The 24,796-nt window shown below is 35.3% G+C and overlaps 1 protein-coding gene across 7 annotated transcripts in view; it reads left to right on the top strand.

The window, feature by feature from the left end:
* SMOC2 (SPARC related modular calcium binding 2) overlaps positions 1-24,796 on the top strand; it is a 127,090-nt gene that overhangs the window by 48,743 nt on the left and 53,551 nt on the right. For 4 of the 7 annotated variants that reach the window (XM_087938036.1, XM_087938031.1, XM_087938025.1 and 1 more), the window contains exons 3-7: positions 2,288-2,394; positions 6,086-6,185; positions 12,325-12,372; positions 22,066-22,149; positions 23,033-23,107. In XM_087938036.1, the coding sequence (XP_087794162.1) occupies positions 2,288-2,394; positions 6,086-6,185; positions 12,325-12,372; positions 22,066-22,149; positions 23,033-23,107 (414 nt within the window). The remainder of the gene's footprint in view (positions 1-2,287; positions 2,395-6,085; positions 6,186-12,324; positions 12,373-22,065; positions 22,150-23,032; positions 23,108-24,796) is intronic. The other 3 variants (XM_087938046.1, XM_026705133.2, XM_087938051.1) reach the window with 1 other exon arrangement.

Genomic DNA, 24,796 nt, shown 5'->3' with positions numbered 1-24,796 from the left:
ATGCTTTACAGCCCTCTGTAAGCAGTTTTCAGAGTTAGCATATTGTCCCCAACAATCTGGGTTCTCATTTAACTGACCTTGGAAGGATGGAAGGCTGTGTCATCTTTGAGCTGGTCAGGATCGAACTCCTAGCAGTGGGCAGCGTTAGACTGCAGTACTGCATTTTAACAACTGCTCCACCAGGGGAGAAAGCACAGCATAAGCAGACTTGCAAGATTCTATTATTATAGCCACCCTCAATAGAAGTATTCTTAGCCTTCATGTGGAGTTGATTCTTAGTCTGGTCTTTCTGGTAGGCTGACAATCGTTTGTTCTGAGTTGCCACCCTTGACTCATATGACACAGAATAAAGTGTCTGCAACCTGTACTGTGTTTCCCAGGGTATTTATGTATACAAACATGCCAAGACATAAAACAAAGGAAAAAACAGACTTAATGCTTCCTTTTGTTGTGCACAATATATAGATGCCTTGTGTGGCTATTTTTGGTGTTGGGGCTGGAGAAATTCCAGCTGTCACGATTTAAATGCCTTTCCTAACTTTTAAAATGCACTTTAGCTAGATTTTTCAAAATGTTTGAGCTTTCAACCATAAATGAATAAAATATGTGTGAGCCCCATAGAACACCATTTTAAATAACAGTATCCCAGGTTATAATATTTATAATATACTTGAAAATTTGGGCTTGGACAACCTTGAACTATGCCACCTACGGTTGGACTTAAGCATAGTACACAGAATTATCTGCTACAATGTCCTACCAGTCAATGACTACTTCAGCTTCAACCGCAACAATACAAGAGCACACAACAGATACAAACTCAAGGTAAACCGCTCCAAATTTTATTGCAGAAAGTACGACTTCAGCAACAGAGTGGTCAATACCTGGAATGCACTACCTGGCTCTGTTGTTACATCCTCAAATCCCTACTCCTATTCCACTATCACCCCATTCCTAAGAGGTCTGTAAGGGGTGTGCATAAGTGCGCCTATCGTCCCTGTCCTATTGTCCCCATTTATTCATAACTATTTCCTGTACTCTTACTCATGTTTATGCTTATACCTATTATCTTGTAAGCGATTGACAAATCAAAGCAAATCAATAAATAAACAAACAAATAAACAAACAAACAATAGGTAAGGCTTACAAAGAAATCTAATTATAGATTTAACAAAAGTAAATATAAAAGCAATTAAAAATCAGTGTATAGCTACAATTTATCTGTATGACACATGCCACATCCCATTTTTTTAAATCCAGAAGACAGGGAGTCGGGGGGGAGAAGGTGAGAGTCCTGAATTGTAATTTGGTTAGTGTTACCCATAGGAATTACTGGTGAGATCCCAAACAATAAATCTATGTTTGTGGAGTTCTGTGTTTTGGAGACCTGAGATTGATTTATTATTTTTGCCATTGCTGTCACATTTTTTTCCATTTTTTTTAAGTTTTGCAACTTTTGTCACACTTTTTGTGCTCATGGTATATTGGTGCCCCTGTAAAAAGAGCTAATTTTTGTGGGGCAGGTTTCCTATGTGAATAAGTCAATTGGAAGGAGAGCTCTCTGAGGGGTGGCTTTGAAGGGTTTTTTTGAAAATGGCTCTTCTAAAACAAAACTTTTAAAGATTCCTTTGTGTTCATTTCTCTACTTCCTCCTGATGACATTACAAAAACAAGTTCAAGTTGTTAGAATACCAATTAAGTGGAGCTACACGTGGAAATGTGTAGCATCCATATCACATTTCTATAATCATCCATTGATTATCAAATGTAAAATGAATGTTACATGAATGTAAAATTCTCTGAGCTCTACTTTGTACTTTAACAAATGTTTTTGGTTGACTTAGATTAAAGTGTTTAATTCCAATATCATTCACAATACATGTTTCTGAACAGATAGGCACATTTTACAAAAATATTATGAGCTTGTGGCCAAGAGTCTATGATAGCGTCAGTTTGTTTCCCACCGTTCTTTTAGTTTTCCAGGATGTTGTTTGGATCACTTTTGTTTGGATCACTTTTTATCTTTATTTTTTGACAGATTTCCAAATAAAGCAATGGGCTTCAACAAATGCCTTTATTTTTAAAGAATGACTTCTGTGGTACATGGGGCATGCTTGGAAATAAAGATATTGTGAGTGCCTGTCACTTTATTTTTCATCCCCGTTCATTCATAGCCTTCAACTAAGCATTGGAAGCCAGCATAAACAGCAAAATGCTGCTGCAACAAAGGTAGATTTGGTGATATTCCCATTTGCGCAGGGATTAACATTTTATCTCATTTCTTCAGATGTTTCACGATGTGTGGCAGAGAGGAAATACACCCAAGAACAAGCACGCAAGGAGTTCCAGCAAGTATTCATCCCAGAATGCAGTGATGATGGGACTTACAGCCAGGTTGATTGAAACAATTCTTGATTATTCATTTGACCTATTTCTTTCTCTGCTTAATTCTTTTTTTTTCCTGACTCTGAGTTACCACTGATTGGTTCTAAAGCGTTGTTTCTGAAATAAAAACAGTGCATAAGAAGATATCTAACTGTTAAATTCCTGAGTTCTAAAGAATGTTAAGATGAAGATCTCATGCCACTTCCAGCAGCATTGTGAAAGTGTCGCCTGTTTCCTGTCTCATTTCTTGCAAGTATTGTAAAAACTCGGCCAGATATATACAAGGATATCCAATGTTGCATTAGTACATTTCTGCTATTTCTGATTGTCTCTTCCTTTCCCCCCACCCAGTAGAATCCTGTATGTTCTCAAAAGTTAGTTTGGAAGTTTGAGGACTCTCCAGAAAAAAATTGTAAGGATGTATAGAAATCTGGAAACTCCGTTACGTTGTGGATAGAAGAAACTCTACTAATGCAAACATGTTATGAAATTCTATTGAAAGTTGGGTTACCATCTGTTGAATTATTTATTTATTTTAGCTAAAAGTGAATGTTTGTTAAAAAGCACAGGCATATTTTACAGCACAAACTGTGGAGTCCTTGGTACTCTTTGAGCTTGGTTGTTTGCTTACAGATGTTTCACAATCCAACATCATCAATGCTAGTGACTGTGAAATTACATAAAATCGCTTGCTCTGACAGTATTGGTGGGAGTGTAATTTTCTCCTTGGCAGTTCCTTGATTAGGGTATTGTTTTCTGCTTGATTTTTTGGCTGGTATTAATCACTGCTTCCCTGAGTATAGGATCCCTAAATAAGAATTTTTATTGTATTTTATGATTGCTAGTTGGTGTTCATGGATGCATCCTGTTAAGTCTTCTGCCGGTCTGTCCATAAAATAGTTGTTACATTCCTTACCCTGTATGTTGTAGATGACTTCTATTTTTTCTTCTTCTTGGGTTACTGGGTCTTTTAAGGTGTTTTTGAAGTATTAATTTTGTTTGTATTCTACAGTAATGCTGTGTGATTGTAATTGTTGATTATTTTTGAGATGTTTTTGATGTATAACAATATTATTCTTTTCATAGCTTGTGTTGGTTGTGCTGTGATGGGTTGAGTGGTCAGGCACTTTTTATAAAGTTGCATGGATATACATTTTTTGGGAAGATGTTAAATATATAGTCTCTTTTCTTTTTGTGTTATGTTGTGTTCTGTGTTGGTGAAGTACATTTGTACTTATCTGAATAATGTTCTTACACAGCTCTTCTTGTGGGAAGTTGGGTTGTTACTTTGGTAATGGAGCACTAGGTTAGTGTGGGTTGTCTATAAAAAAAACTAGTATGAGTTCTCTATCAAACCAAAGACACAGTAACGCAACAAGAAGAAAAACAGGAGTCATCCACAACATATAATAGAAAGACCTGTAACAGCTACTTTGCAGGTTAGACAATCAGAAGATTAGCAGAGGGCATCCATGAACACAAACTTGCAATCAAAAAATATGAAAATCCTTAATCTCACAACTCATGGACAGATTCAACCATAGTTTCTTCTGGAAACATTCTGGACCAGACTACATCCAAAAACATTAGGGAATTCCTGAAAGTTTGACATTTAGACAAATCAGCCATTAACAGATATATAGAGACATATCACATTTATACATCATTCAAAACAAATAATATAAGGAGTAAAAAGGACACATCCTTTCCAGCAGCCTATGTCTAGATAAGCAGGGTTTAATATCAAATAAAAAATCAAGCAGAAAACAATACCATAATCAAGTAAGTACCAACAAGAAAATCACAACCCCACCAACATTGTCAGGGCAAGTTATGTATGTAAACAGGGAACAAACCCCACACCACAAGCACTGATGATGTTACCTAGTTTGGTAATGAAATGTCTGCAAGAAAATAACCAAGCACGAGTGAGTATTGAGATAAATATCCATTCCACAGTTTAGTAGAGTACACAAACACAAGAAAGAGATGTTTGTGATTTATGAACAAGGAGTCATGGGTCCTGGATTTTGCATGCATTTTGTTAGCTCATATGAAGCGTTTTGAATCAAAAGTATTGTCCTATGATTTATCTTTTCACTTAGTTAAAGATCATGACAATGACAGTTTTAGTAGTGTATTTATTTATTTATTTATAAAATTTACAGGCTACTCATCTTGCCTCAGGGTAATTCTGGGCAGATTATATAGATGGAAAGTGGCATTTATTTATTTAAAGTATTTATATTCTGCCTGTTATTTATGAGCTCAAGGCAAAACACTCCCTCCTCATTAGGTAATTAGGACCGCAGAAAAAACAGTTACTACCAACCTGCCTTCCATTGAGGACCTGTATACTGCATGAGTCAAAAAGGGGGCTCTGAAAATGTTTATAGACCCCTCAAATCCTGGACATAAACTGTTTCAACTCCTACCTTCAAAACAACGCTATAGAGCTCTGCACACCAGAACAACTAGACACAAGGACAATTTTTTCCCAAATGCCATCACTTTGCTAAACAAATAATTCCCTCAACACTGTCTAATTATTTACTACTAAGTCTGCATTACATTACTATTACTATTAATCCTCCCATCCTTCCTTTCACCCATCTCCTCCCACTTATGACTGTATGACTGTAACCTTGTTGCTTGTATCCTAACAATTTATATTGACTGTTTCCTAGTATGATTTGATTGCTTATTGTACCCTATGACTATCATTAAGTATTGTACCTTATGATTCTTGACTCTTGACGAATGTATGTATTTTTTATTTTATGTACACTGAGAGTATTTGCACCAAGACAAAATCCTTTTTGTATCCAATCACACTTGGCCAATAAAGAATTCTATTCTATTCTATTCTATTCTATTCTATTCTATTCTATTCTATTCTATTCTATTCTATTCTATTCTATTCTACTCTACTCTACTCTACTCTACTCTACTCTATTCTCTTCTATATAAACAACCTATTGAGAAACAAAGGGCTGAGAGGGAGAATAGCTGTCCCAAAGTCATCCATAGAGATGTTTTTGTCTGGAGTGAACCAAAGCCTGGGTCTTCATTGCCCTACCCCATAAACACTAAAACAAACTAATTCTCATTCCACCATTGATTTGTGCTTTTGGAAATAAGGGAAATAAGAGAAAGGTGATCTAAAGCTGCAGCTTTTTGAAGAAATATTTCTTCTTTACTGGTATTGCCCCAAATTGTCAAAAACAAATGGACAAGCCTAATTCATATTACATCACCATAATATATTAATTTGAGAAAGGTTGTGAGTCATTTTTAATTTGAAATTCAACATACTCAACTCTGGTTGAACAATCAACTCAGATTGTATCATTTTATTTTTCTGTCCATGCAAGTTAGGAGGGGAAAAAAAGACTAAATGAGCTGTCAGTAAATGTCCGCTGGAGATATTATTCGTGATTCCCCAATCAGATCATGGGGTTCGGCTTTTGTCTATTCTCATTCAAGTTTCAAGCTACATCCATTTAATATAATCCTTAAAAACAAATGAGCCTATTGATTTTGATATGATATATGGATTTTGCAAAACTGTAGAAAGGATGGTCCAGTTTTTTTAAAGGGTAGTGGTGCCACAGATACAGGTACTAACTAGAAAAAAAATCAACCCTATTTCTCAAGAAAATGTGAGATATAATTTCAAATTCTTGGCATTTTTTCACAGGTTCAATGCCACAGTTACACAGGCTACTGTTGGTGTGTCACCCCTAATGGTCGTCCAATTGGTGGTACAGCGGTAGCACATAAAACTCCACGTTGCCCAGGTAACTATATGTACATTATTGTGGCAGAAGCTATTTTTCCTTTTTCTTGGTCTCTATCATGATACACTGAATCAAAGTATCCGCATACATAAATTAACCTGCCAAATTAAGTATTTGTTTATTATTGTACCTTTTTATTCAATTGGTTCTGCTAACAACAAATAAAATGTAGAATACAAAAAAAGGTAATTCAAAAGTGCACTTAACAATTAACAATTAAGAAATAAAAGAAAGTCAAGTAAAATTATTTACTTGATAGAATCAAGATGACATGAAGTACTAATGCCACTTTATAATGCCTTGGTAAGACCATACTTGGAATACTGCATCCAGTTTTGGTCACCATGATGTGAAAAAAGATGGTGAAACTCTAGGAGTGCAGAGAAGAGCAACAAAGATGATTAGGGGACTGGAGGCTAAAACATAGGAAGAACAGTTGCTGGAATTGGATATGTCTAGTTTAATGAAAAGAAGGACTAGGAGTGACATGATAGCAGTGTTCCAATATCTAAGGGGTTGCCACAAAGAAGAGGGAGTCAACTATTCTCCAAAACACCTGAGGGCAGGACAAGAAGCAATGGGTGGAAACTAATCAAGGAGAGAAGCAACCTAGAACTAAGGAGAAATGTCCTGTCAGTTGGAATAGTTAATCAGTGGAACAACACTGGAAGTTTTCAAGAAGAGATTGGACAACCATTTGTCTGAAATAATATAGGGTTTCTTGCCTAAGCAAGTGGTTGGACTAGAATACCTTCAAGGCCCCTTCCAACTCCATTGTTCTGTTCTGTTCTGTTCTGTTCTGTTTTGTAAAGTGAGGGCTGAATGCATTCTCTATCTTAGAAGGAACATAGTTGAATGTCAGGTAAATGACTCTCTAACCTCAGGAGAGGAGGAAAAGAGGGAGACAGCGAGCCCATCAGCCAGCTAGCCAGTTTGGTATAGCAGATGAAGCTCAGACTAGAAACCATGAGAAATGAGTTCTAGTCCCACCTTAGGCATGAAGCCAGCTGGATGACCTTGGGCTGGTCATTCTCTGTCAGCCCTAGGAAGGGGGCAACGGCAAACTACTTCCAGAAAAACTGTGCCAAGAAAACTGCATAGGACTAATCCACACAGTCACAGAAATCAACAATGACTGAAATGTGGGTCTTTGTCCATGCACACACACACATATTAAAAAAAGAAACCAGGAGGGTCACCACTGCAGATTTGTAAGTGTGAACCTTCAGATAACTTGCCCCTAAGCCATTTGGGGTTCTGGAAGTGCACCTTATCACATGTCTTATAAACAATTTCCAAACAGTTATGACCTTCAGTTCTAATTTTATGTGTTCCCTGTATCATATCGCTGATTAGAAACCTAGCTGTCCCATTTTACACCAGTTGCAACTGGATACTTTTCAAAAGTAGACCAAGTAGAGAACTTGCAATAGTCTAATTTATATTTTGGCAATTTTGGCACCTCACAGCACATAAATCTATTATACTTTCTTCTTGGTTTCCGTGAGGTTTGGTTTCCTATCATTTTAGTGGAGCCATGAACTTTATGTCACAGAGTAATATATAAGTGTACTTTAAAACAATAAACCAATTTCCTGCTAACCTTATTTTAAGAAGTATAATTTAATAAATCTTCAATGCAAAATTCAAATGACCCGAGCATGACATTTGGCTGCAATTCTATACTTGGGATTCTGGCATAAATTTTATTATGGTCAATTATGTGCATTCATAAAAAATGACAGTGGAATTATTCTGGGGGAGAAGTTTGTATATGAATATATAATTAGTGTTCTCCAAGTTAGCTTTAGATTTTCAATCCAAGCTAATGGCTGAAAACCTGACTGTTTTGTAAATGTATGACTTTTCCAATATTACTTTTTTGAAGTACAAAATTGGCATTTTTGTAAATGCAAAAAAAAAAAAAAAAATTACTAAGGACAAAACAGGATAGTTTTGGATCATCTTGCAATCACATGGCAATTGTCCATATTTTGATTTTCTCAAGAGAAAAAAAATTGCCATTGTAGTAGTGCTTCAGTTATGAAATCCAAAAAATTTCCTTTACAAATTTGCTCTTTGGATATCATGTTACCAGTATTTCTAAGGCACTGATTGAAAACATTATTATATTTGTCCACCATGTAGTAGCTTGTGTGGATTACAAACTACCAATATAAATATCATCTTGTTGGTAAAGACCAAAAAGCATAATACTAAATAAAAAAGATATTCCCCAAATAATTTGAGATCTGCACAGTTCATAACTGTTCCCATTAGCACAGTTGCTTATAGTATTTTGGAGAATCAGGTAGCCTGCTTATTAGCAAATCAGGGTCTAGAAAGCATCATTGGGAGTGATCCCGAAAACTGAAGCAAAATGTTTATCCTAAGAAATCCTTGGGACTGAAGATTGAGATGATTTTGGTGAATTGCATGATGTATGACCAAATCCCTTTTCTATTTCTTGTTTACTAATTTTATTTTGAATCCTAGTTGATGTTCATACTGTTAACATATAAAATAAACTTAAAGAAAAAAAAAGATACGGTTTTAGAAGATCCGCAATACAAATTCAAATAAGTGTCATGTTACATTGAACATCATATCAGGAAATAATAGAATCATGTCAACTTTGGGGAGAAAAAAGTCAGAGTGAGTTCAAAACAGCAATCATTAATACTTGTTCTGAAAGACCGTGTTTAAAACAATGTATGTTTCCTTCCTATTTTAAATATAAATTCAGATTTGCCTCAGATACTGTTATTAATTGTGGTTTTGTTGCTACTATTGGTGTGTTTTCAATATTCCAAGTAAATCTTTTAAAAAACCTCTATCAGGTGGGAAAAATAGTGAGTTGAAAATGTAAAATACTAACACCCCCCACCCCCCGTTCGCTCTGTCTGTCTGCCTGTCTGTCTTTCTGTCTCTTCTTTATAATCTATCCCAAATTATATATTTGATAGATTGTGTTTTTATAATGTACAATACTCAACTCAGTTTGGTGATCCTTTAGATGTAGACATGATTCTTGGACAAGTGACCGCAGCTGGCTATCTACCGGCTTGGCCTTGTGCATCCTGTCTTATTAAAGCAGCTGAATATTTGGATAAATAAAACAGGGCCATGTTCAGGGAGAACTATGGAAGAAAGCAGTGTAGCATTCTTCATGGAGAAAAAAATATTTGTTTTTCATCAGTATTTTTATGCAAATTATGGAGCAGGTCATGAAGGAAGCACACAGTCATGACTGTCAGATATAAGCCCATAATCTTATAAAATACATATCGTGCAGCCACCCTCTCTGTGTTTGCTAGATTGTTCATCAGAATCATAATTGCCCCAACTCAAATGGTGAAGGAATTTTATTGTTCTCTTAAGTCATTTGTTTTCAAAAGTCTTCCAGGTGTAAAGGTGGAATTAATCATTGCAAACAAAGGAGCATATAAATCTATCTAATCAAAAGTGGTGGAAAGCTTTAACAACATTATACCATGATATACTATTCTATACCAGATCGGGCCACTCCTAATAAAACAATAATAAGAACTTCAACAAAAAATCCTGCATACCTCTATGGATCTTCTCTTTTGTTCTCCCCTTCCCCCCCAAAAGTGGCTGGTATATCAGTAAAACTGTCCCTGTTCACAAGCATCTAATATTTGAAGATCTATTTCCAATAGAGGAAGCGATCTGGAGGAAAGAATGAAAAATGATCTCATTCACTAATTCTTAGTTACAATGTTTTTAAAGGCCAAACAGAAAGCAGTTGAAGGAGAGAAGTCAATAAATAAAAAGTAGGGTTTCCCGCTGAGCTAATGGAGTAATCCTGTTCCGTCTTTCTCTCTTCCGTAGCCTGATGGAATGGCTGCTGCCAAGTGGCACTTGATGGAGAGAGGAACATGGCTTTCCACTACAGTCAATGGCAGCTGTATTTCCTTCAGGAAACAGTTCCCTTCAATTTGGGTTTTTGGTTTGGTTTTGGGAAAGAAATTGCCTTGGGTATCCTAATAAATCCTTTGCCCATAGTAATCCCTTTGATGTGTCAATAAAATGGTTTCCAGATCTTAAGGATTTTCCCCCAAAGGCAATAAATGGAAGATCTAACAGCAGCAGGCAATCCTCTCCAAACAAATAAGTTCCAGTAAATTCAGCATATTTTACAATTTTTTTGAATGCACGTATGAGCATGATGTAGCCAAGGTTCAGTGTGAATTGAGGAGAATTTTGACCATTGGAGATTACTCGGAACATGGTATTTTTGCAGAAACATCAGTGTAACTGGAGTTAATGTAACTTGTACCAACCACAAGTTTTAAAGTAAATCTAACTTGAAGCTACTCACACCAGTTTCTGATAAACAAAAAGCTAATTGCAAATTATGAAACAGGAGCTTGTGACATTTGTCTTTTGGATCACATATTTCACATAAAAAGGAATCTTTCAAAAGTTGGAATTTCAAGTATCTGTATTTTGTAGCTGGCAAGTATTTATTTAGATGGAAATGCGTGCATATTACATTGCTATACTTTGTGTGTTTCTTGCATTCTTTTGGACCATGCCTTTAAAGTTGAAGAGCTGCAAAAAAGCTTATTTTAAAGCCTATATACCTCCAGCCTAAATTTATTACAAGATAAATTAATTACTAACAGTGTTATCTAAGACTCAATTCCTTTGGATTTTCTTTCTTAATTATTGGGCACTGGCAATACTCCTATCTATTACCACTGTCTGGCTATTCACTGTTTGATGGTCTGGTTGAATCTTCACTAGTTTTATTCAGGTTATACCCATTAGACCATATTTTATAACTAATGTAAATGTCCTTGATCCAAGCTTCTTGGTAAGTAGTTTATTGATTGACTGAAATCTCTGATAATTTGTATTGACTTTTATGCTGACGGTAGTGTAATTCTTTGTCAATAGCATCCCAGATTGTTTTGATTGCCACTGTTTCAACTTCTTCCAGGCAAAACCAATTAGATAATTGTATATGGAGTTTCTCAGACATCCAAGTCATGGTTGTCCCCAAAGTGCTTTTTTTAAAAAAAAACATAACTGGACTTCCTTGATTTTTCATGAAGACATTTCATTTCTCATCCAAGAAGTTTCTTCAATTCTAACTAACTGATGGGGAATCTCATTAACTCTCTGTCATTGAAACACCTGGGTTATAATGGGAATATAAATAGCAATAGCACTTAGGCTTATTTACTGCTTCATACTGCTTCATAGCTCTCTCTAAGTGGTTTAGAGAGCCTTAACAATCTGGGTCCTCATTTTACCAGCCTTGGAAGGCTGGAAGGCTGAGTCAACCAAATCCTTTCTATTGTTCACCAGTTGATTAGAGCTGAAGAAGCTTCTTGGATGAGAGGTGAAATGTCTTCAAGAAAAACATAAGAAGCCTAGTTGCATTTTGAAAGAAGCACTTTTTGGGGAAATTTAGCTAAGTTTTTGTTCATCTTTATTTTCAAATAAGGCAGGTTTGAGCTTGAACCCATTGATTTACTTTCTTCTCTTATGTACTCTCTGTTGAAGATAAAAAGTATTAAGCTGTGTTGTAACTCATAATAGAGAGGCAGATCTCTCCATACACCGTTAGTCTGCTATTGTGAGAGCACAGGACAACTTGAAAGCTACAGCGTCTTCATTGTCTGCATAAAATTAAATGTTCCCATCCTCCACAAACTGTTGAAATGCACCAGATGCAACCCAGACATTTTTACTACTCCCAAGTCAAGAGATCAAAATTTAGGGAGCTAAAAGAAATTCCAGAGATATTGAGCCTTTGGGAAAGGGAAGGAAATTTTGAAACAGGTGTTCATTTCTTGCTGAAAGGTATCTTTTATAAGATTTCCCTGCAATTGTGTGGTGTTTTTCTTTTTTTACAATATCTTAAAATACAAGGCACATGCAGTATCTCTTGTTTTCTTCTATAAAAGTTTCCTATGAGCACTGTAAGTTCCAGGGATATAGAATATTTTATAGAATGACACATTATGAAAGGAAAGCCTTCTTCTTCTCTTTTCTATATTAATAAATGCCTAAACAGTGATTGGCCTGCTGCCTTTGAAATTTGGTGACACAACTAAATACTTTCAATGCTTCTTACATTACCTTGTTTTTGCTCTGTGTTTAGGATCTCTAAATGAGAAGCTGCCACAGCGTGAAGGTACAGGAAAAACAGGTAAATATCATAATATTTAATATTATAAATTACATATGTATAATCAGTCTCCATTAAATAGGAAAAGTTGTTTTCTTTTATACAGATTCAGTATATTTCAGTGAATCCAAAAAAAGCAACCCACCTTCTTATTTCATTATTAAAAGCTGTGGTGGCACAGTGGTTAGAATGCAGAACTGCAGCTACTTCTTCTGACTGCCGGCTGCCTGCATTTTGGCAGTTCAAATCTCACCAGGCTCAAGGTTGACTCAGCCTTCCATCCTTCCGAGGTTGGTAAAATGAGGAGCCAGATGGTTGGGGGATAATATGCTAATTCTGTAAGTCGCTTAGAGAGAGCTGTAAAGCATTCTGAAGTGGTATATAAGTATAAGTGCTATTGTTATTAAACCTAGGATTAACATCAGACCCGTAACCATTTATTCCTAGAAAAGTTTGGAGTTACCGTTTAATGAAGTATTTGGACTATCTGATTTTTTTCCTGAATATATCTCAGTATGAACTGAGAACAATGGTATATGCTTCCTTGATTATTATTATTTTTTTGGCTATACCTAGATGAAAAATAATGTTGGTTCCTTTGCATTGCACTTAAACATTGGAGGGTATTAATCTCTGCAGCAATGATGTTACTTAGTTTAGTAATGAAGTATCTCAAAAAATGTTCAGAGAGCACGAAGGATTCTACAAGTCTGCTACTCCTTGGAGAAACTTGAGGTAGCACTTAGTAGTCATCAATCTAATAAGAGTAACTGTCCAGAGGAATTCAAAGCAACAGCTTGAATCCAGGCCTCCCCAATCCAAAGCCAGCATCACATGACTTTGAGTTGTGCATCCTGCCATTTCAAGCCTCTACCTTCATACATTTTTGAAAATGAATTTTCCTGGTGGTAGAGAGGTCCATCTAAATGCATTTATAGAAAGTGATATCTCTTTGAGAATATTCTAGCTGAACGTTTCTGAGTACAAGCTGGAATGTGGTTCTAACCTACTCCAAATGAAAATAAATATGGATAATTATTCATATGTAGAATTATAACATACTTTATTCTGTATCGGTTTGGCAAAGTGAGATGTAAATATTTAAAAGCAGATCATTTACATTCTGAAATTATCCAGGATTAAATGGAGACAACCATGGAAAAAAGCAGGACAGTAATAATGAAAAGGGAGTAAGAAAAAAATACTGTTGCAACTCTAATCTTAGTTAGATATAAGCAGTGACATCCCTTTCACATCAAAGTTTTAAACTTTTATTCTGTGACTTAACTGAGAAGGTGCAGAGGTGGTATAATTATTGAAGTAAAAACATTTCTGAAAATATTTGAGGAGGAGCATTTCCTTACTTGAAAGCTTTTGAGCAAAGCCAAGAAAATGAACCAGCAAAGCTTTTCCCTGACCCCAAGATTTGTAATTTTCATTGAACCACGGGAAGTTCCCAAGCTACAGCAAATCCCAAAGATGTTAATATTAGGTATATTGTTTTCACTTTTTACACTTAGGACTCGGTATTCGACTCCAAGGGATGCATGCTATCTTTTCTTTTCTCTCCCTCCCCCCACCCCCACATCCTTCTCAAAGGGAACAGGCTCACTCTGTGAATTGTTAATGTTCTGTTGAGATACAAAGAAAAATCAGAGGCCTTGATAGCACTTCTCGCTAATAATACTCATGGATTTCTAAGCTACTACATGGGTTTATAGTTCTTATAATATGGGACAGGAAGCATGATAGCTTAGCAGTTAAAACACAGTAGATAATTTTGTGTGCTAGCCTTAAGTCTAACCGTAGGTGGCGTAGTTCAAGGTTGTCCAAGCCCAAAATCTCAAGCCTGGTGGTATAAGGTATTCTCTTGTGAGCAGAGGAGTGTAGTACTCTTCTTGTGAAATACTTCTGGACTCGCTCGATTATATTAATGTTCGATATGCAGTCCGGATTCCAGACTGATGAGCTGTATTCGAGTACTGGTCTGGCAAAAGTTTTGTATGCTTTAGCAATTTGATATTTCCGGAGGAGAAACTTCATAAGATTAGATTTACAACTCTTAAATTAAATTAAATTAAATTAAATTAAATTAAATTAAATTAAATTAAATTAGTATTGAATTGGTATTTTTAAAAGTTTTAACGGACACAGGATTTAATAATGGTTTGACAAGTAAAGAGAGTCTGGCTAAATCTATCGAGTTCAGTTTCATTCAATCCTCCTCATCCTCCATTCCCAAATCCATTTGTGAATTGTTCTTACATACCATTCACTTACAGTCACTAGGATTTGTGCTGTACTTAACAGACCTTAAACTCTTGGTTACTGCTTTCTGGACCATTCTGCATCTTTTTCTAAAATCTGCTCTACTTAAGATTGAACTATATAGAACTCTTTTATTCAGTCCTCTGTGAATGGAGGTTAAAATTTCTGTCTATGACTTATTATAATAAGTTAAACTGATGGATTATATTCAGAGCCAGTTGCTTTTATTAATGTAATCTCTTTATAACATTTTATGTGTCTATGCTAAAATCTTTCATATATCTGTCTGGACCAGTTTATCTCCCAATGTAGCTGGTAAAATTATGCCCAAGATTAATGGAGATATACATTCAAGTTTATTTAGCTTTTTCTTTTGCTTTAGTGATTTGCAACAAATTGTCCAAGCTCAAGAAAGCTGAATTATATAATGTCAATTAAAGATTATATAACTATACTTGATTTATGCTCCTATAGGAAACATAGCACCCTTAACCATTTCATATGAAAGTACAAGTAACTTTTCAACTGAGTTATGTGAGCTGTGTGTGTGTGTGTGTGTGTATGTGTGTATATGTATGTATGTATGTATGTGTGTATATATATATATATATATATATATATATATATATATATATATATATATATATATGGCATTCAACTTTGTTCGGGTATTTTCTCATGTCATTATAGTTGTGCTTTTAAACTTGTAGCAACGTTTCTGCAGAATCTCATCTGCCATCATCAGACTTCTGTATTGTGTTCGTCTGTGAGTCAGACTTTTACAGTTGTTTCAGTTTTAAATTTGGGGCTAGCCTACTGCTGTGCCAGAATGGTTTTTTCTTCATCCTGATTGGTTGGGAGTCTTGGTCTGTGTTTATTGGTCTTGGAGCTGTGTTCTGCTTGATTGGTGTTTCTAATATCTTCTGTCTGTTTTGTAGCTTTTTTTGTCTTGGTTGGCTGGCAACATTGTGTTCCTGTATTGGAGGCTTTTAGTGCAGCTTGGCTCCAAGTAAATGGACAGCTATCATTTGTTAGGAGGCTAGGTTTCATCTGGGTGCCTGTTTGGGGTGTGTTTGAGCTGGAGGTATTAGGGGGGATCTGTTTGTGCCCAGGTGTTTGCCTGGCTTGTGGTGTGGAGATTTTTTTGTTTGTGCGTGCAGGCTTCCAAATAATTGACAGTCTGGTCTTGGTCTGTGTTTATTGGTCTTGGAGTTTGCTCTTGGAGTTTGCTTGGATCAATGGCACCCAAACCCTGGTGACTATAGAAAACCCCAGCCACAGAATTATCAGAGAAGCCATAGAGATTGAAAAAAAGACCTGAAAGCATGAGTAGAAGAGATGACTCCACCAGACTGTCAATCTCCTCCCACACCTGGACTAAATCATCCCCCACCTCCTGGACAGTCTGTGGTGCAACATTCGACTCACAGATGAACACAATACAGAAGCCTGATGATGGCAGATGAGATTCTGCCGAAACATTGCTACAACTTTAAAAGCACAACTACAGTGATGTGGGAAAATACCCGAACAAAGGTGAATAATATATATATATATATATATATATATATATATATATATATATATATATATATACACACACACACACACACACACACACACACACACACACACACACACTACTTGAGGGCAATTGCTCTTTCATATATTTGCCAGGCAACTATGTCGGCTCCAGATGTCAATTAGCTTTTCCCAAGAAACTCAATACAAGTCATAAATTAGACACTTTTAGTAGTACGCAAAGTACTGAATATGCTAGTGTTCTTTAAACTTTGCCTGAGTGTTGAGACAGAGCAGCATTGAAGAAAGAAATCTTATCACCAGCCTTCAGCTACACACTGTGTTTGAGACAAGGGAAACAAAAGCAGGTGTGAAGCTGAATGTTTTCTAAAGCAAGGTTCTACTTGTGTGTTGTTGTTGCTGAGGCCAGCCAACTGCCGCAGCTCATATTTATTTAAGCTTGGCAGAATGCCTGTTAAGGTTTAATACCTCATTACTTAAATTATCTAGAATGACACTTAAGAGGCATATTGGGATCCCAGTTGACCAGCCAAAGCCAACATAGATTCTGAAAGATCGGGGCATTTTTACACTGAAAAAGTTTTCAGGAATCAAGCCATGTTGTTTCTTACATGTTCTTTGTATTTTCAGTATTTTAAAACATAGGTGCAAATATTTAAAAATGGAATTGTAAATTTAAAGTAAGTGCTTTAAAGAAAGTGCTTATTTAGTTGCATATAATTTGCTCTAGATTTGCACAGAGCTTTCTTTTCCATATAGAACAGAATCATACACAGAATTGCTGCATTCAGTTTTGATTGCTCTTCTGGTACTTACATTTTAAAACACTGGTGCTATGAAGACTGTCCACTTGTTTTGGGGGAAGCGGGGTGAAAATCCTCATTAGAGTGACCAAGGTAGTTCTACGTAGATAATGCTCTATTTGTTTGCCCTTCCATGCAGAAGATTATGGGATAGTGCTAACAGCTTCCATGGATATTAGGTGAGAAAACTAGGCGGTAGATACAACATGAGAACTTTGACAGCTGACTGCTCATTCAAAAAGTAGGAGTGAGAGCTAGCTATATTTTACCTAAAAGGTGTACCGGCTGTCTTATTATTACTAAATTTGAGCTTTTTCTGGCAAACAATCATTATTAATTGAGCTACTTTAAAAGCCAGTCAGCACTGATACTGAGAGTTTTATTCCATCCTATCTGTATATGGAATTGTATATATATGAACGTGTAAACAAGCAAAATACACTACTAACATGGGCAGCATCCTGCCCACACGCTTTTATCTTTCTTGGTGACTTCAATCTACCTCATATTGACTGGACCCTAAATGAATGTACAACTGAACCCACACACGCAATTTTCTATAGTGCTGTTACAAATCTGGGACTGTAACAACTAGTAACCAACAACACTAGACTAAACAACTGCCTCGATCTCATCTTCTGCAATAGTTTGAATTTAATTTATGGAATACAAACTAAAGAACCCTTTTCCAGCAGTGACCACAATATGATTGACTTTTGTCTCAACATACGCCCACACAAAAATCATCACAATGACATAATCCCCAATTATAATTTCAAAAAAGGCAACTATGATCTTATAGACAATGATCTCTCATCCCTTGATTGGCAATCTCTATTCACTGGATAGCAATACTGTTGAAGACCATTACAACATATTTTTACTTGAAGTCAAAAGAGTCATCAAACTATATGCACCAACAACAACTCCCCCCCAAAAAACAAAAAACACCCAGATTACCCATAACAATAAGGAAACTTCAATCCAAAAAGAGATCACTCCGGCAGAAAAACAAATCTGGTCATGTTGCCAATTTCAAAAGCTGATACAAAAAATTATGCCACCAGATAAAGATTGAATGCACCAATTATCGCATTAAACAAGAGGAAAACCTTCTATGCACCAATTCCACCCGCGCTTTTTACAATTTTGTAAACAACAAACTAAAAGACTCAAGGTCCATCCCACCCCTGATAGGACCTAATGGTAAAGACTGCAACGATGACACCATTAAAGCCAACATCTTTAACACATTCTTCGGCTCAGTATTTGTAAACAGCAATAGATCATGCCCAGTATTTCCTAGCCGAACCACAGACAACTACAATGATCTAATACATATTGATTTTACAGAAGACAATGTTGAAAAGGCACTACACAATCTAAAACCATCTCTATCTATTGGACTGGATGGAATATGTGCCTACTTCTTTAAAAAGCTATCCACTGCCATAGCCAAACCTCTAAGCATAATCTTTGAAAAATCTTTCAGGACCAGCTCCTTGCCCTACCTATGGTCACAAGCCATGGTCATTCCCATCTTCAAAAAGGGAGACCCCAGCCTAGTTGAAAATTACAGACCAATCTCCTTACACTGCATCACCTGTAAAGTCATGGAATCAATTATTAACCAATCCATTATCCTCCACTTAGAGACAAACAACCTACTCTCCAATAAACAATTTGGTTTCAGGAAAAACTATCCTGTAATCTGCAACCCTTACACTGCAAAAATATATGGACTACACAACTCAATCAGGGCAAAGAAATAGACGCAATCTACATAAACTTCTGTAAAGCCTTTGATTCAGTGGTACACGACAAACTACTCCTAAACTAAAATCTTATGGTATCTCTGGACATCTGCATAATTGGATAGAAGCATTCCTATCAAACAGACAACAAATGGTCAAAATTGGGAGTGTCCTATCAAATTCTGTACCTGTCAACAGTGGTGTCCCCCAAGGCAGTGTTCTATGACCAACTCTCTTCATACTCTACATAAATGACCTCTGTGATCATATTAAGAGCAACTGCATTCTTTTCACTGATTATGTAAAGCTGTTCAATACCACAGACAATATTGCTACCTTTCAAAAAGATCTATGTATCAGAATGGTCAAACAATGGCAACTTCAAATCTCAACAAATAAATGTTGAGATTACATGTTGGCAAAAAAAATCAGAAAATAAAATACAAGCTGAATAGTCAGGATCTTGTTGATGATCCAAGCTCTGTAAAGGACCTTGGAATACTCATCTCTAATGATTTAAGTGCTAGAGCCCACTGTAACTACATAGCCAAAAAGGCATTAAGAGATGTTAACCTAATCCTACATAGCTTTTTCTCTGGTAATATCACACTACTTACTAGAGCATACAAAACATTTGCTAGACCAATACTCAAAGACAGCTCATCAGTCTGGAACCCACATTACGTATCTGATATTAGCACAGTTGAGAAAGTCTAGAAATATTTCACAAGAAGAGTTGTCCACTCCTCTACTTGTTGTAGAATACCTTATGCCACCAGACTTGAAATTCTAGACCTAGAAAACCTTGAATTATGCCGTCTTCGGTTTGATCTAAGTATGGTATATTAAATCATACATTGCAATGTCCTACCTGTCAATGAATACTTCAGCTTCAACCATAACAACACAAGAGCACACAATAGATACAAACTCAAGGTTAACTGCATCAAACTTGATTGCAGGAAATACAACTTCAGCAACAGAGTGGTCAATGTCTGGAATACTCTGCCTGACTCTGTAATTTCTTCCCCAAACCTCAAAAACTTTAACCTTAGACTATGTACTATTGACCTCATCCCTTTCCTAAGAGGTCTGTAAGGGACATGCATAAACGCACCAACGTGCCTACCATCTCTGTCCTATTGTTTCTTTTATTTTTCTTATATGTACCCATTTCATGTATTCATAACTATGTATATACTTATACCTATCTTGTAAGCAATTGACAAATCAAATAAATAAATAAAAATATTTAAATACAGTAATTCATTTTTTTTGTAAGAAAAATCACTGGCCTCCTACAGATTACTAACAATATTACTACAGCATCTCTGCTCATAAATTCCAACCACAAAACACAATATTGTTATGGAGTACTGGACAGAGAAGATTTTAATAATGGCATCACTATGATGTATTTTGTGAGGCATGTTATCTATCATTAAGGATGCTAATGCAAAATTTCTGTTTGAGTAGACAAGGGAAATTGATGCCCTCTAGATACAGCTAAATTGTAATTCCCACCATCTATGGATATTCACAGTCATCCAAAAGCTGCTTTTTCCAAAGGGCAACTAAACTTTCGTGTTTTTTTTAACATCAGAAGATCTATTCCCAAAGTAGGTATAAAAACAGTTAGATAAAATAGAGCAATGTAAAACCCCATAGTCTGATAGTTATTTTAGGTAATATTACCACCATGACCACTATCTTCTAGAAGTAATCAGCATTACAACATTATCTTATTAACAGAATAGAAATAACATATGAGCAGTGGTAGCCCAGTGGTTAGAATGTGGTATTGCAGGCAAATTCTGCCAACTGTCAGGAGCTTGATTCTGACTTGCTCAAAGTTGACTCAGCCTTCTATCCTTCTGGTAAAATGAGGACCCAGATTGGGGGAGGGCAATATGCTGACTCTGTAAACTGCTTAGAGAAAGCTGTAAAGCACTGTGAAGCAGTATATAAGTCTAAGTGCTATTGCTAGTTCAGCTTTCATAGGAGAATTGGGACAGAAGAATCAAGTAAAATATTATTGAGCGGGTGCCCAGATGTGTTTTGTAAATGATATATGCAATGCATATGCTGTTGCTTTTTAAAAAAAACACAAAGAGGTGCAATATCCATTTTTAAAAGGCATCATTTTTTCATTTCTTTAGAGGATAAGGTGAACATTTAAGGTTTTTTTATTTAGAATTGACCATTAACCAAGTAAACACAACATTTTCCGACCCTGCTTTTTAGATGTGTATGATTAAAAACATCATTTTACAAAGTTTTATAATTTGAGAAATATTTTCTCATATATTGTTCTTTTAATTTGTACATTATCACACTTGATCTCTTCATATTGTATCTTACCTTGTTGAGTGAGTTAGAAAGATGGAGAAGCCACCAAAAACACACTGCAGGAAAGCAATTTTTTAAAAAAAAATGTTTAAAACTCCCAAATTGGAGTCTGTAGAAAACCAAAAATTTGATGTGTTGATTGTTTTTGTTGCAGTCTATATGCGGGCTATTTTTATGCATACTTATAAAGTTTGTAGTATGAATAGAAAATATATGAGAAATGTCTGAATTGTTTTCTTATAAACAGACAGAAATGAGTTGTGCCTTTTAGGTGTACCTTAACATCTGATTTTTAAGATGTTCACCTGAAATCTTTTGACAAGTATCTCTAACTAAAAGTAAGAAGGTAGATCTTTTTGACAAAAGCATACTGTAAAAAAGTTTGTTTTAATTGATGCATTTTTTCATTATTTCAGTTAATATCACACATTCAAGTGATTCAAATAGCTAACAATTTATAAACAAATTAAAAAAAACAAAAATTGAACAGTCTTGTAAAAATAAAGTCACTTTAGTTCTGCCAGCCTTGTAAATAATTCAAGTACCAAAATCTGTTCTGCTTTAAAATCAATGTTTGAATTATTAATATTTTTACTGCTTTGTATTTTATCTAAGCATTACATTTGGGTTGTATGCTCCCCTGGGAACCTATGCTACCTAGAGTAAATAAATACATTAAAACAAATGTGAGATTTTTCAAAGTATTCTGACTTGTGCACACTTTTATCCTGTTTTCATGGATATGATACAATTATAAGGGAAAATAAGAAACTTCTAGTTAGGATTGAATGGGGTTACTGGAATTTTCTTGTTCATGACAGAAACCCTCATAAATGCTTCTAATTTAATCAAGACAGTGACTAAAATGCTTTAAAATACACATATAATTTCTTATGTTCATTTGATACATATGGTAAAAACATTGCAACTGTTAATTTATTAAATAGCATTCATTTATTATATATGTGCACTTATTTAGCTTACTTTCATAATTGTAGTCTCCTTGCAAATCTTTTCCATTCTGAATTCAGATGATGCCTCAGCTCCTGCGCTGGAGCCTCAGCCCCAAGGAGATGAAGAAGGTGAGAATTTATATAAATGGGAAGGGAAAGCCATGGCAATCTTAGCTGAGTTCTGCTACAAACTGTCTATATGATATAAGATAAATATGTCTATTTTTATTTTTTATTCTCTTCTGTGAGATACAAAGTCATTTCCTATTTCTGATGAAGTAGGTTCTATTTAATAATCTAGATAAATTTTCCTCCAGTTGTGTTAGACTGTAACCGTGATAATGTCCAAACATAACTTAATTAGACACAAATATTTTTTTATTGTTTTTGAACCTGGATCTCTAAAAGGATTTATAGAGGATTTTAATTATAGTAAGTCATTAGACTAAGAGATATGAGATGCCTTAGCAGCCCCATTTTCAAGGAGAAAGCACAGTTCGCAAAATTATGGATAAATGATAGATTGACAGATGCTGTACATAAATATATGTCTAAATTGTCACTTTTGCAACTAAATCTACATTCCTAATAATCTATCTTGTGTTTAACACTATGGGACTTCATTTTGAGTGAAATAAATGTAATAACTTTTTTAATTGTTATCTTTCAAAAGTGGCAGCTTTACTAGCATTTTTTTCCAAAATTATCCCATTGTTCATGATTCACCCTGGTTATTCAGACAATCAATGTTGTTTCTGGGTTTATGCCAGGAATGTTGGATTTCAGGATCATAATTTTGCTATTAGTGTAAAATAAAGTTATTTAACATGAACATTTGTTACGTGCACTGTATTTATGCAGAAATATTGTCATGCAACATTTTCTAAATACCTTCATAAATAAGAAATTGTTCTGTCATATTTTTACATTTTTGATTCCCTTTAATTAATATACTGTGGTAGCAATTATTTTTACCATTGTAACAGTCTGATTTTGTTCTTTATTGTTATAGATATAGCTTCTCGCTACCCTACATTATGGACTGAGCAAGTAAAGAGCAGACAAAATAAGACCAATAAAAATTCTGGTAAGCATCTTAATTAGCAACATCTCAGCATCAGCAAACTTTCATATTTTCTAGTTGTCCTGATTGCTGTGTGGTTAAGAAGGCAGAATAAACAGACTATATAGTAAACCAAACAAATAAATGATCTTAATATCATTTTGGATATACAAAAAAGGCTTTTCCAAGTTTTTTATTTTTATTTATTTATTTGATTTGTCAATCGCTTACAAGATAATAAGTATAAGGATAAGCATAGTTTTGAATATATGAAATGAGTACATATAAGAAAAATAAAAGAAACGATAGGATAGGGAGAGTAGGCACATTGGTATGCTTATGCACGCCCCCTACAGAACTCTTAGGAAAGGGGTGAGGTCAATAGTAGAAAGTCTAAGGTTAACATTTTGGGGGTTTGGGGAAGAAACCACAGAGCCAGGTAGAGTATTCCAGACATTGACTGCTCTGTTGCTGAAATCGTATTTCCTGCAATCAAGTTTGGTGCTGTTAACCTTGAGTTTGTATCTATTGTGTGCTCTTGTATTGTTATGGTTGAAGCTGAGCATCTACTGTGCTGGTTACAAAAATTTAGATAGAGCCACTAAGCAACGCAGAAAACAAACAGGCCCTTTGATCTTGACTAAAGGACCAGTGAAGAATCAGGGGGCAGCAGCAGGTAATATCTGGAGTGAAGGTTCTAAATAGTAAAAATTATGGGGGTTTAACATTAGTTGAAGCTCCAAGGAATTTGGCAACTACACATCTTCACCAAATTGTTTCCATCCACCTCAACGTTGTCATGCAATTTGAGGTAGATGAGTCATTTTCTTTTCGCTTTTTACTCAAGAATTGTAGTGCAGCACTCTCTCATCAGCCCAATCAAAAAATGTAAAGATACATACAATCTAAGTATTCTGAGTATAAAACTAAATTTCCATAGGCTTTCTTTAAAAAAATTACACATATTAACTATAGAGGTTAATCATAGAAGTTTTTCTATATTTCTTGTTTTCTCCCATTACAATGTAAAAGACTGAAAAAAAGAAAAAAAAACTTTGTTGATACAAATAAATTGGTGTATTGGAAATTTGTTGCTCCTCCATCTTTTAGAGAAGACAAGATTTTACATTTCTGAGATAATAAAATAAAACCAAGTCATAAAAAGAGCCTAGAGATAATTCATTGTAAATAGTATTTATTTCATCTTTATTACTCCAGAGACTATTTATGGCTAAAGCAAAAGAAGTGTTATGCTTGGAACCAATTTAAATCTCATATGTAAAAACACAGGAGGCCACAAGTCAAACAAAATAATAACCAATCCATCTACATAGATATCGTAAAAATCTGCTTGACAATTCAGCCCTATAAGCTGTTCATAAGTACCAAGACAGGCCCTATCATTACCCAAAATGAGGCAGCTGGCTAAGACGGTAGATTCTAGATACCATAAAAGGATAGGAAACCATCATTAAATTGTATTTTTAGTATCAGGAAATGTAATTGTTTTCTCTGACATTAAGTCAAAACCATCTGGTTGGTTTGGAAATTATGAATTCAAAATATATTTGACTGGCATGATCTGAAGAGACCAATTTCTTGGGAAAAGTGAGAAAGTACTAATTCCTTGTATGGCCTTGATTTGGCTAAGCTTAGAGCTTATTTCCAGCTGGCATAACAATATTAGTCTATTTACACTAGTGTTTTTCCTAT

The sequence above is a fragment of the Pseudonaja textilis genome, chromosome 1, assembly GCF_049901715.1.
Source record: "Pseudonaja textilis isolate UNSWEBS1 chromosome 1, rPseTex1.2, whole genome shotgun sequence".
In the NCBI taxonomy this organism is placed as follows: Eukaryota; Metazoa; Chordata; class Lepidosauria; order Squamata; family Elapidae; genus Pseudonaja; species Pseudonaja textilis.
Note: the sequence above shows the minus strand (reverse complement) of the source record. Positions and strands in the feature narration are given on the sequence as shown.